The sequence below is a fragment of the Eumetopias jubatus genome, unplaced genomic scaffold, assembly GCF_037043125.1.
Source record: "Eumetopias jubatus isolate StellerSeaLion01/CBP00866 unplaced genomic scaffold, mEumJub1_p1.0 scaffold_17, whole genome shotgun sequence".
Taxonomy (NCBI): domain Eukaryota; kingdom Metazoa; phylum Chordata; class Mammalia; order Carnivora; family Otariidae; genus Eumetopias; species Eumetopias jubatus.
Window position 1 is genome coordinate 34,668,202 of NW_028274823.1, and position 14,685 is coordinate 34,682,886.

A 14,685-nucleotide genomic window follows, 5' to 3' on the forward strand; every position below is an offset into this window, starting at 1 on the left:
GCTAGCTCTCCTCTCTGTACTAGTTATTGATCACATCAAATCCAAAAGGCACCACGAGGAGTTACTTGAAGTTACTACACTGCAAGTTGAGTATGAAATACAATCTTTCTAGGAGCACATAATAAAGCAGCTTTTTCACTGCTGGCTCATTTGTTGGTTGCTTTTCAGTATTAAGGACTGGGCAGGGTGCTGTGAATTAAAACATGACTGCCGTTCAAAAAAAACCCAAAACTATAATCTAGTTGAGGGGAGAAAGTGTACATAAAACAATTAAATATTTGTATTCTCCATTCAAAAAACATAATATATTACTGGAAAACATACTTTAAAGAGGATACTCTTGAAACAAATTATATTTTCTTATTAGACATGATGAATAATTACATATGAGGGTAAATTCAAGTAAGAAATCAGAAATAGGAAATGTGGAATGAGGCAGATGTTTTTTTTTTTTTAACTGTTTTTTAGGGGTAGTTTTAAGTTCACAGCAAAATTGAGGGGAGGGTACAGAGATTTCCCATATACCCTTTACCCCATACGTATGAAGGGTATCGTTTCTAAAGGAAAAGATGACTGTTTTTTGGCATACCATGTTTGAGTTAAGAATGGTGCCTTTGATTTCCTTGCTAGGATGCGTTTTCTCATAGTTTTATTTATACAAAGAGTGTTTTATTCACTTTTTACTAATCAGCTCCTTGCTCACTGCTTATTACTTGGGGCATTTTTAGTGAATTCCAGCCTTTGTCCCACACACCTATCCCCTTCCTTATTACTTCTTCCCTTTCATCATTGAGAATTTGGTTGAATTGTTGGATCAGTTAGGATTAGAATCAGCTGCAAGGACTGATGCACTCCTAAATAATACTGACTTAAATGAGCTAGAAGTTTATTTTTCTTCTACATAGAAGTCCAAGTAGATGGTGATGGAATTTTGTGTTTTCAGGAAGTTAGGATCTGTTTGTCTTATTGCTTGAATGTGTGATCTCTGTGCTAGAAGGTAAAGTAAGAGAAGGAGGCTTAGCACCAAATCCTGAGTAACTCCAGTATTTAATCCAGCCTATCAGCAGGAAAATGTATGTCAGGAAAGAATATAAAAACTCACTGAGGCAAAACCTCTATACAACCTTTAACTAGTAGGACATACCATATTTGTTTGTTATATTTCTTATCCCCTATAAGATTATAACCTTCTTAACAATAGACACTATTTTCACAATCATCTTATATCTTTAGCAGAGTGCCAAGCCCCGTAAGTAGTTGCTTAATACTTATTTGTTGAATAGATTAATGAATGGAAGAAAAAGTTGGGAAACTATTGCTGTACACATTTGTCTGTGCTTCAGTGGACATCCCAACATATATGTTGGATGGCAAGCAATCCTTACATACAAGTATAGGCTTAAAAATAGAACTAAACAGAGTTATTATTTTTTTTAATATTTTATTGTTATAAACAGAGTTATTTTGGATGTTTTATTTTTTTTCCTAGACTGGAGGGGGGTTTATTTTTATTGGATTTTAATCAGAATATTTTCAAATATTTGAGCCCCCAGTTGCATTTAAACTACAAAATTGCCTAATTCATATAGTAGGCGATAAAATAAAAATAGACCGTTAACTAGGCATTGAACATTTCATCTGAATTATCTCTTTTAATACAATAACCTTTAAGATTGGGGTTTTTATACATAAAAAGGAAGTAGACTGAGAAGTTAAGAGACTTTCCAAGGCCACAGAGGTAGTTAATGAATGGTAGAACTTACATTGGTTCTGCATGATTCTAGAGCTGAGCTTTTAAGTATTATAATAAACTGAATAGAAAACGAAATCATTTACTAAACCTACAGAAAATTAGCATATGGGTATGAAAGATCTTAAAAAGGCAGTGGAGAAAAATTATTTTTAGCCAAAAAACAAAGTTACGTTTAGGAATCTGGAGGGAAGTTTAACAACTTTCCACATTAGGACTCCAGAGGGTCCCCTTTCTCTTTCATGTTCATCACTTTGCCAGTGGGGAAAGAGCCATACATGAATGAATGATTGTGGTTGTGTTCCAATAAAACTTTATAAAATAGGCAGCAGGCCGTAGTTTGCTAACCCCTGGGATACTATGTACCAGGTACTATTCTAAGTACTATTCTATTCTCAGGTACTATTCTATTATGTGTATTATCCCATTTGAACCTCTTAGTCCAAAGAAGTAGGTATTATATTATCTTTACATTACATATGAGGAAACTGAGGCATAAGAACATTAAATACCTTGTCCAGTATTATAAAGCTGTTAAGTGGTGGAGCTAAGATGTAAACCCAGACAATCCAGCTCTTTTGCACTATAGTATATTGCCTCTTTACTGGACCATAACCTCTTTTTTTTTCTGTCAGTGTCATAAAACAAGATACATATTTTTTATTAATTTAGGTATTGTGCCCTAGTACTTGTATCTTTTATTAGGTAGTTTAAAAGTAAAGAAGAGGGGCGCCTGGGTGGCTCGGTCGGTTAAGCGTCTGCCTTCGGCTCACATCATGATCCCAGGGTTCTGGGATCGAGCCCAGCATTGGGCTTCCTGCTCAGCAGGGAGCCTGCTTCTTCCTCTCCTCCTGGCTTGTTCTCTCTGTCGCTCTCTCTGTCTCAGTCTCTCAAATAAATAAATAAAAATCTTCAATAAAAAAATAAATAAAAGTAAAGAAGATTATTCCTTAACAGAAAAGTTGGTAATTGTTCAAATGTATTTTTAAATACCTGGAATCCTATAAGGAGAAAAAAGCTATCACAATGAAAATTAGGTTTGCTTCTTCTTTTTTTTTAACTTTTTATTTTAGTCACCCGGTGCTCATTACAAGTACACTCTTAATCAGAATCACCTATTTAACCATACCCCACCTCCACCTCCCTGCTGGTAACCATCAGTTCTCTATACATAAGAGTCTGTTTTTTAGTTTGTCTTTCTCTTTGTTTCCCTTTGCTCATTTGTTTCTTAAATTCCACATGTGAGTGAAATCATACAGTATTTGTCTTTCTTTGACTGACTTATTTCACTTAGCATTATACTCTAGCTCCATCCATGTTGTTGCAAATGGCAAGACTTCATTTTTTATGGCTAAATAATACTCCAGTGTGTGTGTGTGTGTGTGTGTGTGTGTGTGTGTGTGTATTACATCTTTATCCATTCATCAGTTGATGGATACTTGGATTGCTCTCATATCTTGACTATTGTAAATAATGCTGCTGTAAACCAAGGGGTGCATGTATCCCTTTGAATTAGTGTTTTTGTTTCTTTTGGTAAATACCCAAATAGTGCCATTGCTAGATTGTAGAGTAGTTCTATTTTTAACTTTTTGAGGAACCTCTATACTGTTTTCCAGAGTGGCCATACCAGTTTGCATTCCCACCAATGGTGCATGAGGGTTCCCCTTTCTCCACATCCTCACTAAAACCTGCGTTGTTTTTAGCCATTCTGACAGGTGGGATATGATATCTCCCTGTAGTTTTGATTTGCATTTCCTTCATGATAAATGATGATGAGCATCTTTTCATGTGTCTGTTGCCCATCTGTATGTCTTCTTTAGAGAAATGTTTGTTTGTGCCTTCTGCCCATGTTTTAATTGGATTGTTTTTTGGGTGTTGAGTTGTTTAAGTTCTTTATATATTTTGGGGGATACTAACCCTTTATCAGACATGTCATTTTCAGGTATCTTCTCTCATTCTATAGATTGCCTTTTAGTTTTGTTGATTGTTTCCTTCACTGTGCAAAAGCTTTTTATTTTGATTTAGTCCCAATAGTTTATTTTTGCTTTTGTTTCCCTTGCCTCAACGGACCTATCTAGAAAAAAGTTGCTGTGGTCAATGTCGGAGAAATTATTGCCTATGCTCTTTTCTAGGATTTTTATGGTTTCAGGTCTTTAATCCATTTTGAATGTATTTCTGTGTATGGTATAGGAAAGTGGCCCAGTTTCATTCTTTGGCTTGTTGCTGGCCAGTTTTCCCAACACCATTTGTTGAAAAGACTGTCTTTTTCCCATTAGATATTCTTATCTGCTTTTTGAAAGATTAATTGACCATATAATTGTGGGTTCATTTCTGGGTTTTCTATTCTGTTCCGTTGATCTGTGTGTCTGTTTTTGTGCCAGTACTGTGCTGTTTGTAATGTAACTTGGAAGTCTGGAATTGTGATGCCTCCAGCTTTTCTTCTTCAAGATTGCTTTGGCTATTCAGGGTCTTTTGCGGTTCCACACAAATTTTAGGATTGTTCGTTCTAGTTCTGTGATAAATGCTGTTGGTATTTTGATAGGGATTGCATGAAATGTGTAGATTTCTTTGGGTAGTATAGACATTTTAACAATATTTGTTCTTCCAGTCCATGAGCATGGAATGTCTTTCCATTTCTTTGTGTTTCCTCACTTTATTTCATCAGTGTTTTAGTTTTCAGAGTACTGGTCTTTCACCTCTTTGGTTAGGTTTATTCTTAGATATCATATTATTTTTGGTGCAATTGTAAATGGGATTGTCTTCTTAATATCTCTTTCTCTTGCTTCATTATTGGTGTATAGAAATGGAACAGATTCTGTACTTTGATTTTATATCCTGGGACTTGATTGAATTTGTTGATCAGTTAGTCATTTTTTGGTAAAGTCTTCCAGATTTTCTATATCTAGTATCATGTCATTGCAAATAGTGAAAATTTTACTTCTTCCTTACCGATTTGGATGCCTTTTATTTCTTTTTGTTATCTGCTGTGGCTATTTTGTGAGTTGCTTGACTGGTGTTTTTCAGAAATATTCATTTTTACTGCTTTTGTGTTTCCTACCTTCATACTCTCATTTTTGGTTTTTCATTTCCTCTCAAGAAGTCCACCTTTATTTATTTATTTATTTTTTAAAAGATTTTATTTATTTGACAGAGAGAGACAGAGACAGCGAATAGAGGGAACACAAGCAGGGGGAGTGGGAGAGGGAGAAGCAGGCTTCCCACCGAGCAGGGAGCCCAGTGCAGGGCTCGATCCCAGGACCCTGGGATCATGACCCAAGCCGAAGGCAGATGCTTAATGACTGAGCCACCCAAGCGCCCCAAGTCCCCCTTTATTTTATTTTATTTTATTTTTTTAAACTTTTTTATTTTATTTTATTTATTTATTTATCAGAGAGAGAGAGAGAGAGTGCACAAGCAGGGGAATGGCAGGCAGAGGGAGAAGCAGGCTCCCTGCTGAGCAAGGAGTTGGATTTGGGACTCGATCCCAGAACCCCGGGATCATGACCTGAGCCAAAGGCAGACGCTCAACTGACTGAGCCATCCAGGCGTCTCTCAAAGAGTCCCCTTTAATATTCCTTGCAAGGCTGGTTGAGTGGTCATGACCTCCTTTAGTTTTTGTTTGCCTGGGAAACTTTATCTCTCCTATTCTGAATGGTAGCCTTGCTGGATAGAGTATTTTTGGCTGTAGGTTTTTTCTATTCAGTACTTTGAATAGATCATGCCATTCCTTTCTGGTTTGGAAAGTTTCTGCCGAAAAATCTGCTGATAACCTTATGGGGTTTCCTTTGTGTGTAACTGTCTTGTCTTGCTGCTTTTAATATTTTTTCTTTATCAGTCTATTTTGTCATTTTAATTATAATATGTCTCGGCGTGGGTTTGCTTTTGTTGATTTTTTTGGGGGTTCTCTTTGCCTTCTGGATGTGGGTAACTGTTTCTTTTCCCACAGTAGGGAAGTTTTCAGCTATTATTTCTTCTAATAAATTCTCTGCCCCCTTTTCTCTTCTTCTAGGACTCTACTATAATACAAATGTTACTACCTTTGATGGAGTCACTGAGTTCCCTAAGTCTGTTAACACTTTGCATAATTTTTTTCTCTCTTTTGTTCATCTTGATTACCTTCCACTACTCTGTCCCTTAGGTCATTAATTCGTTCCTCTGCTTCTTCTTGCCTGTTGTTTATGCCATCGAGAATGTTTCTCATTTCATTTATTGAGCCCTTTATTTCTGCTATGTTATTCCTTATCTCTGTGTTTCAATGATGCCTTCCACTCTTCTCAAGTCCAGTGAGTTTCCTTATGATCATTGCTTTAAATTCTTCATCAGGCATGTTACTTATATCTGTTTTGCTTAGATCTCCATCTATGACCTTGTCCTGTTCTTTCATTTAGGACATATTCCTCTGTCTTCTCATTTTGTCTAAGTCTCTGTGCTTGTTTGTGTGTTAGGAAAGTCAGCTCTGTCTCCTGTTCTTGAGGGTACTGGCTTTATGAAGAAGAGGTCCTGTAGTGCCCTGCAGTGTAGTGTCCCCTCTTCTCCAGGGCTTGGTGCTTCTGGGAGTGTCTCCTGGGTGTACTACATGCACTCTGCTTTTGTGTCCTGGCCGCTTTATCTTTCAGGCCAGTTGTCTGCAAAGGTTCTCTTTGCCTGTCATAGGCAGTGTTTGGTCTCTGACCTGAATGTGGTATGTTTTAACTAGGTATGCTCTGGTCTGCTTGTGAAATGAGACCTGTCACTGACATTACCAGAACCAAGGCCTTGCAAGACTCCCTGGTAGGGAGACATGGTGTGGAAGGGGTTTGGGCTAGTTGTCTGGGGAAGGGGGCCCACTGTGCTGGGACAGAGGCAAGTGTGCCTGTGAAGCAGAGATTCTCTGGAGCATGGGGACGGGTAGGGCTTGGTGTGAGCAGGTTAGATAGTGAGGGTCAGCACTGCACTGGTTTCCACAGGTGGCCCTGTGTTTATTCCGAGGGGCAGGGAAGGGAAATGGTGCTGGCCAGTTTCTTTATCCCCAGAGGGGTCTTTCTGTGAACACTGCCTTTCTGGGACATGCTCAGAGATGAGCAACTGACCTCTGCACTGTGTGCCCCAGGCACTCTTCAGATCACTGTTTCTATGCTGTATACCCATGGGGTGTTTGACCTGCCTTTTGTCCAAGAGCAGTCCCAATGTCCTCCAAGTTGTGCCAGAGCCAAGCATGCTGACCTTTAAAACTCCAGACTTTTGGAGTTGCAAGAACTCACCAAATTTTGCCTCCCTTGTTTTCCAGGCCAATTGCTATGTGGATTCATTTGCCCCGTGCACTCCCCCGTGTGCTAGTCTGTCTCTCGCCCCTCTCCCTGACCATAGCTCCCTCCCCACCAGCCACAATCTGTTTCTCTCCAAAGCCACATCTCCACACTTTCTACTTACTTTGATGTGGCCTCTTCTCTAACTAACCTTTAGTTGTGAAGTTTGTTCTGCCAGTCTACAGATGGATTTCTGGGGTATTTAGGATAACTTGATAGTTACCTAGTTGTATTCATGGGACAAGTCAAGCCTAGGGTCCTACTCTGCTGCCATCTTCCCTTCCTGGTGAATTAGGTTTGCTTTATAGATTGGTAAATGTCATGTCAGTTGTTGGCTGTATGTTTAGATGTATATACAGTTTAAATAGTGTTTAAATTTACACTGGCATAAATGTAATTTTTTTCTCATTAGTTTGGATTTAGGTGGCGAATAGAAAAAGAAGTAATTTCAGGAAAAGGTAATTCTTTTTTGAAATTTTACTTTTTAATAGGATAAGGTTATTTTGTTGTATTATTGAAGTCATTGGGTAAGATTATTCTTCATTATACAATAAATGGTTATCTATAAAAGTAAAATTAGAGACAATGTATTCATGATATTTTACTAGCAAAGGTCAAAATATAATGCTTTAGTGATTTTTACCTTTATATTTTTGCTTTTAGAGCATTCAATGGAGATTAAGTAGAAAATGTTTAAAGAGTTAAATCAGACTAATAAAGGATGAATACTTGAGTTTTTCTTTTTATCAACTTTTAGAATAATGAGTTGGTATTACTGTATTCCAGTCTAATCAGATTTTGAATGTAGAGATTAAATATCACTTTGAAACTAATAGAATTTTTGGACAGGCTAGTTCTTACTTTGGGATGTAATTGAGATTGAGCCTGAATATTTAGTCTTATGGCAAAAGATCAAACATTTGGTAGGCAATCAATAAATGCTTTTTATATGCATTGTTGTAATCTCATAAATCTCTGAAAAATTAATATCTTTGTACTGTCTTATGATATAAAAGCTCTTTATTGATAAGTGCATTTTAAAGTGTTAATGCTTCTGAAAACTACAAAAGAGCATTTAGGAAATAATTTTAAACTAATTACTTAAAGAACCTTTAAACTGAAAATAAAGGTTGCACTTTAAAATGATTAAACATTGATGCCATCATTGTGGATCATTTACATCTTCCATAAATTGGATGTCTGTGTGAAGTATAAAACTGGATTTGCAATAAAATAAAATTAAGGAATAGGATTTTTTTTTTTTTGTAGATGAAGGATCAGCCCTGAAGATACTCTAAAGGAGAAGGAAAAAGAATAAATTTAAAGCTAGTTTTAACTTTTCTTAGTATTACATTTTAGTTTGTGTTTTTATCTAAACAATGAGAAATTTTGAAATGTCTCACAGTTTTAAAATTTCATACTTTTATTAAATGGAATTTTCAGGTGATGGTAAGTAATGCTGCCTTTAAAAAAATTGATGAGCATTCTTTAAGTTACTATAACTGAAAAAAAGGATTAGTTGGTAAGAGAAAGCTATTGCTCTGATTTAGAATCATAATTTTGTTGCTGTTTTAAAAATAGAGCCATTACTGAATGTGCACAGATTTCATGAACTATTCATTTGGAATGAGTAAAAAAAATGCCAGTTTAGAAAAGTTATAGGTTGTTTGGACTGATAATTTTCAAAATTCATTTTGATTATTTCTTTTTATGAAAAGTTTAGATTTGTTTCTGTTGATGCAAATTATTGAGATAAAAATTTTTTTGTTTGTACAAATACAAGGTTCATCTTCTGCTGTGAAAGTAAATAGTTGTTGAGTAGTTTCTTTTATTTTTTCTCACAGATCATCAGTGTTAGTCCTTTTTTGCAGAATGTTTTAATATACAGTGGACATGATAATGTGTTGATTTTAGTGTCCGGTAACTCTAAAGTTTAGAGCATTGGGTTTAATTACTTACTCTACTTCATTTCAAAGTGCTACTATTTTAAAATGTGCTTTAAGTGCCATTTTATGCTGGTACTTAAAATAGAAACCATAATGTTAATACTTAAAATAAGAATTTTAATCAATTTAAAAATTATTATTAAATATTAAAAGGATTCACCCAGGTGTAAGTACATGTACTATGGAAATATATTTATTCTTTTTGGGTATTATTGAGTATGTATTTTTAGTACTTCCATTTTTCAAAGTATAAGATTTCCTAACCAGGGAGTCACTGAAACCCTGATCTGTATGGTGTATCTATCGAGCAAGAATTCTGTGAGTGATTTTTTTTTAATAAACTTTTCTTCAGTTTTTTGATTTAATACTTGTATATGCATTTGTTGAGCATACTATAGTTATTATGCTCAGTTATTTTTTAATACTGACTACCTAAAACTAAGAATTTATGTGTGTTAAGAGTAAATTTTAGGAGTAATTCCAGATTGTACAGGTAAACATTGTCACCAACTATCATAGCTAATATTCCTTTCTTTATTGCAGGCCAGTTTTTCTGTGGAAATAAATGTTGTGATAAAAGAGAAGACTTGAAGAGTTGGGAAGTTAACTTTGGTTATGTTGAGCATGGTGAGAAGAGAAATGCACTTGTTAAATTAAGTAAGTTGGCTTTAGGTGGGATATAATAGATTTCTTCAATTTTATCTAGTAATTTAGATTTAAAAATATAGAGAGTAAAATTTAATTAAAAAAATTTATCTTTCTGGAAGTGCTCTTTTTTCTGAGTTTCCCAAAGTGACAAATAATTTTTTAGCCTATAATTTTTATATTCTCAGTATTATGGTGATATTTAGGTGAAACAGTTCTAATGCCAAATGTAAACCTACAATATGTAAAGTGAAGACCTCTTCCCGCTAACGTGGGAATGTCACCAATGCAGAATGAGATGCGGAGTATCAGAAAAGGCAACGTAAAATCTCATGTTACCTGGTAACTATATTGTTGTGGTGTGGACAATAAATACCCTCTCTTTGTGTCAATAAAGAAAAAACTTTTAGGATGGCATAATTGTTCTTGATATCAGTCTTAAAAGCTTATTAAGGTTATACCCCAGAGTGCAGCAGCTTCTGTTAATATGCATGTTTTAGAATCTGTTGTTCTTTCTTTTTTTCTTTTTTTCCCATAAATTAAGCTAGTCTTATCTGTGTCAGCTTCCTCGGTCCATCATGTTAGCAACCTTCTCTGGGTCCTAAATAAATGTGCTTCAGAGTTTTCTGCCTACTCCCTATAGGAGTCAAGAATTTCCTCATGTGCTACTTAATGCACACCAATGCAGAAGTTCCTCCTAGAAGTGCTCATGAGGAAAAGTCAATTGGTGTGAACTGAGATTAAGGCAAAAGAAGAGGCCACAACTGTGGAACTTCCTGAAAAGCTATTTGAAAACTCTGAAAGCACTTCAGAGGAAGTGACTATACCCACACTGTTGTTATTAGATATCTTTGATGTGAGACACACATTAATGCTGTAAATGGAACAGAGTTTGCTTTTAGAATAAATTGACAGCACTTTTTTCTAAAGTAATGTTAGAATATTTTCTATTCCTCAAGCATTCTGTTACCCTTTTTATTATGCATATGCATTTTTTGAGGTGGAGAGAATCAGATTTTTTTTTTCAGATACTCTATAAAAGGGATATGAGGAATAATAAGAATGTATGATATTAAAGGTAGAGTAGCAGTACAGTTAATTCAAATTCAGCCTTTAAGTGGTATCACTTTTTTTTTTTTAGGGTTATGCCAAGAATGTTCCTTTAAATTAAATTTTCATCACAGGTAATATTATCTTTTAAAATGCTGTTGTTAACGTTTAGTAGTCTTGGACATAGTCACTTACCTGCACTGAATGTCTAAATGTGGACTTGAGTGGTTGATGGTTTAATTAGTTGATTATACAGAATATCTGGCATTACTGTGTGATACATCATACACATATACTGGGGAACTGGAAGTTTGCCGTGCCTTACTCTAGCCAAGCAGTTTTTGTTTGTTTGTTTGTTTTTAAAGATTTTATTTATTTATTTGACAGAGAGAGACACAGCGAGAGAGGGAACACAAGCAGGGGGAGTGGGAGAGGGAGAAGCAGGCTTCCTGCTGAGCAGGGAGCCTGATGCGGGGCTCGATTCCAGGACTCTAGGATCATGACCTGAGCCGAAGGCAGATGCTTAACGACTGAGCCACCCAGGCGCCCCTAGCCAAGCAGTTTTATTTATTTATTTATTTTTTAAAGATTTTTATTTATTTGAGAGAGAGAGAATGAGAGATAGAGAGCATGAGAGGGAAGAGGGTCAGAGGGAGAAGCAGACTCCCTGCTGAGCAGGGAGCCCGATGTGTTACTCGATCCCCGAACTCCAGGGTCATGACCTGAGCCGAAGGCAGTCGCTTAACCAACTGAGCCACCCAGGTGCCCTAGCCAAGCAGTTTTAAACATGACGGCCTGTGCAGGGTGGTAGATAGATGCTAGAATTTTTAGTTTGGAGTCAATGTTCAGAAGCCATAATATTCTTAGAAACTGTATTGTAAAGCAGATCTTCATAAAGTGATTCTTATGTCTCATTTCTTTTTTTTAAATTTAAATTCAATTAATTAACATATATTATTTGTTTCAGGGGTACAGGTCTGTGAGTCATCAGTCTTATATCATACCCAGTGCTCATTACAACACATACCCTCCCCAATGTCCATCACCCAGTTACCCCATCTCCCTAGGCCCCTCCTCTCCAGCAACCCTCAGTTTGTTTCCTAAGATTTAGTCTCTTATGATTTGTCTCCCTCGCTGGTTTCATCTTGTTTCATTTTTTCCTTTCTTCCCCTATGATCCTCTGCCTTGTTTCTTAAATTGCACATATGAGTAAGATCATAAGATAATTGTCTTTCTTTGATTGACTTATCTCACTTAGCATAATACCCTCTAGTTCCATCCACATTGTCGCAAATGGCAAGATTTCATTTTTTTGATGGCTGCATAATATTCCTTGTGTATATATACCACTTCTTCTTTATCCATTCATCTGTCGATGGACATCTGGGCTCTTTCCATAGTTTGGCTATTGTGGACATGGCTGCTATAAACATTGGGGTGCAGGTGCCCTTTCGGATCCCTATATTTGTATCTTTGGGGTAAATACCAGTAGTTCAATTGCTGGATCATAAGGGTAGCTCTACTTTCAACTTTTTGAGGAACCTCCATACTGTTTTCCAGAGTGGCTGCACCAACTTGCATTCCCACCAACAGTGTAGGAGGGTTCCCCTCTCTGCATCCTCGCCAACATCTGTTGTTTACTGACTTGTTAATTTTAGCCATTCTGGCTGGTGTGAGGTGCTATCTCATTGAGGTTTTGATTTGTATTTCCCTGATGCCAGGTGATGTTGAGCACTTTTTCATGTGTCTGTTGGCCTTTTGAATGTCTTCTTTGCAGAAATGTCTGTTAATATCTTCTGCCCATTTCTTGATTGGATTATTTTGTTCTTTGGGTTTTGAGTTTGTTAAGTTCTTTATAGATTTTGGATACTAGCCTTTTATCTGATATGTCATTTGCAAATATCTTCTCCCATTCTGTCAGTTGTCTTTTGGTTTTGTTGACTATTTCCTTTGCTGTGCAAAAGCTTTTTATCTTGATGAAGTCCCAAGAGTTCATTTTGCCTTTGTGTCTCTTGCCTTTGGAAACGTGTGTAGCAAGAAGTTGCTGTGGCTGAGATCGAAGAGATTGCTGCCTGTGTTCTCCTCAAGGATTTTGATGGATTCCTGTCTCACACTGAGGTCTTTCATCCATTTTGTGTCCAGTTTTGTGTATGGTGTAAGGAAATGGTCCAGTTTCATGCTTCTACATGTGGCTGTCCAATTTTCCCAACACCATTTGTTGAAGAGACTGCCCTTTTTCCATTGGATATTCTTTCCTGCTTTGTTGAAGATTAATTGACCATAGATAGAGTTGAGGGTCCATTTCTGGGTTCTCTATTCTGTTCCATTGATCTATGTGTCTGTTGCCAGTACTATACTGTCTTGATGATTACAGGTTTGTAATAGAGCTTGAAGTCCAGAATTTGATGCCACCAGCTTTGGTTTTCTTTTTCAACATTCCTTTGGCTATTCAGAGTCTTTTCTGGTTCCATACAAATTTTAGGATTATTTGTTCCAGTTCTGTGAAAAAAGTTGATGGTACTTTAATGGGATTGCATTGAATGTGTAGATTCCTCTAGGTAGCATAGACATTTTCACAATATTTGTTCTTCCAATCCATGAGCATGGAATGTTTTTCCATTTCTTTGTGCCTTCCTCAATTTCTTTCATGAGTATTTTATAGTTTTCTGAGTACAGATCCTTTGCCTCTTTGGTTAGGTTTATTCCTAGGTATCTTACAGTTTTGGGTGCAATTGTAAAAGGGATCGACTCCTTAATTTCTTTCTTCTATCTCGTTGGTGTATAGAAATGCAACTGATTTCTGTGCATTGATTTTATATCCTGCCATGTTGCTGAATTCCTGTATGAGTTCTAGCAATTTGGGGGTGGAGTCTTTTGGGTTTTCCACTAAGAGTATCACTTATGTCTCATTTTAACAGTGTTTTATTTGGAGTTTGTCATTCTTACACAGAATTATATACCTTTATTCTCATTTCAGATGTTAAAATTAGGCTCCTGTTAAGTGAGCTAGAATGTGTCTGTCATGTTGAGTGGGGGAGGAATATCAGTGTTCTACAATGTGCAGTATATATAAATAAGATCATGGGCTTTGAAACAAGACACCTGTGTGTTCCTCTCAGCTTCACCACTTGCTAGTTGTCTTCTTTGGGCAAGGTACTTAAACTCTGTAGAACTCAATTTTATCACCTCTAAAAATGAAGATGCCAAGGTTATTGTGGGGATTAATGAAAGTACATGTAAAGTGCTTGACATAGTGCCTGGCATACGGGAAGTTAAGCATAATGGGGTCCCTGGCATTGAAGATGTTCAGACAAAATCTGTGACCTGCCATTATTGTGATAACAGTGAGATTCTGCAACTATAAATATATATGTCAGTATATTAATTTTAAAATCAGCTATGTTATAAATATGCTTTAGTATTTTAGTTATTAAAAATAAATATTAAGTAATTAATTTTTAAATTCTTGAAACTAGCAGGGTTTTTTAGATTACTTAGATAGCCTAACCTTTATTTCCCCTCTCCATCAGTGATACTGAAAGGTACCAGAGAGTTTTTTTGACCTTGACTTTCAAGCTTCATTTCAAAATTGAAATGATTCTTAAGAGAGGCCGAAAGTGGTTACTACCTTAAATAATCTTACAGCATTTGGTATAAGTACCTTAATTTGGGAAGTCTGATGAGCAAGTTTCTGGAAACTGAACCTCTTTGTTGTCCTTTCATTCTCTTTCCTGGTCCTAACTTCAGCGTTATCACCTTTTCCTATCTAGTATTTCCTTTCTTAACCAGTTCAAATCAATTACTTGCCAACCATGGTACTGGCAGCATTGTAAACCTGGCCTAGAAGAGATAAAGCTACAGCAGTAAAAGGACAAATGGTCTAAAGTAGACATTTGAGTTAACAATGAGGCCGTCCATCCTCATTCCTTTATGCCTTTTTACTGTATTCTTTTATTCTTAACAGAAGAATTTTCTACTTAGTGGTGGTTTAGAGCTGTTACAGTGTTTC

The 14,685-nt window shown here is 36.3% G+C and overlaps 1 protein-coding gene across 3 annotated transcripts in view; it reads left to right on the forward strand.

Annotated features, from left to right (window-relative positions):
- LOC114205394 (protein FRA10AC1) overlaps positions 1-14,685 on the forward strand; it is a 41,848-nt gene that overhangs the window by 13,078 nt on the left and 14,085 nt on the right. For all 3 annotated transcript variants that reach the window (XM_028098848.1, XM_088020216.1, XM_088020217.1), the window contains 3 exons: positions 7,448-7,493; positions 9,525-9,638; positions 10,768-10,810. In XM_028098848.1, coding sequence (XP_027954649.1) covers positions 7,448-7,493; positions 9,525-9,638; positions 10,768-10,810 — 203 coding nt within the window. The remainder of the gene's footprint in view (positions 1-7,447; positions 7,494-9,524; positions 9,639-10,767; positions 10,811-14,685) is intronic.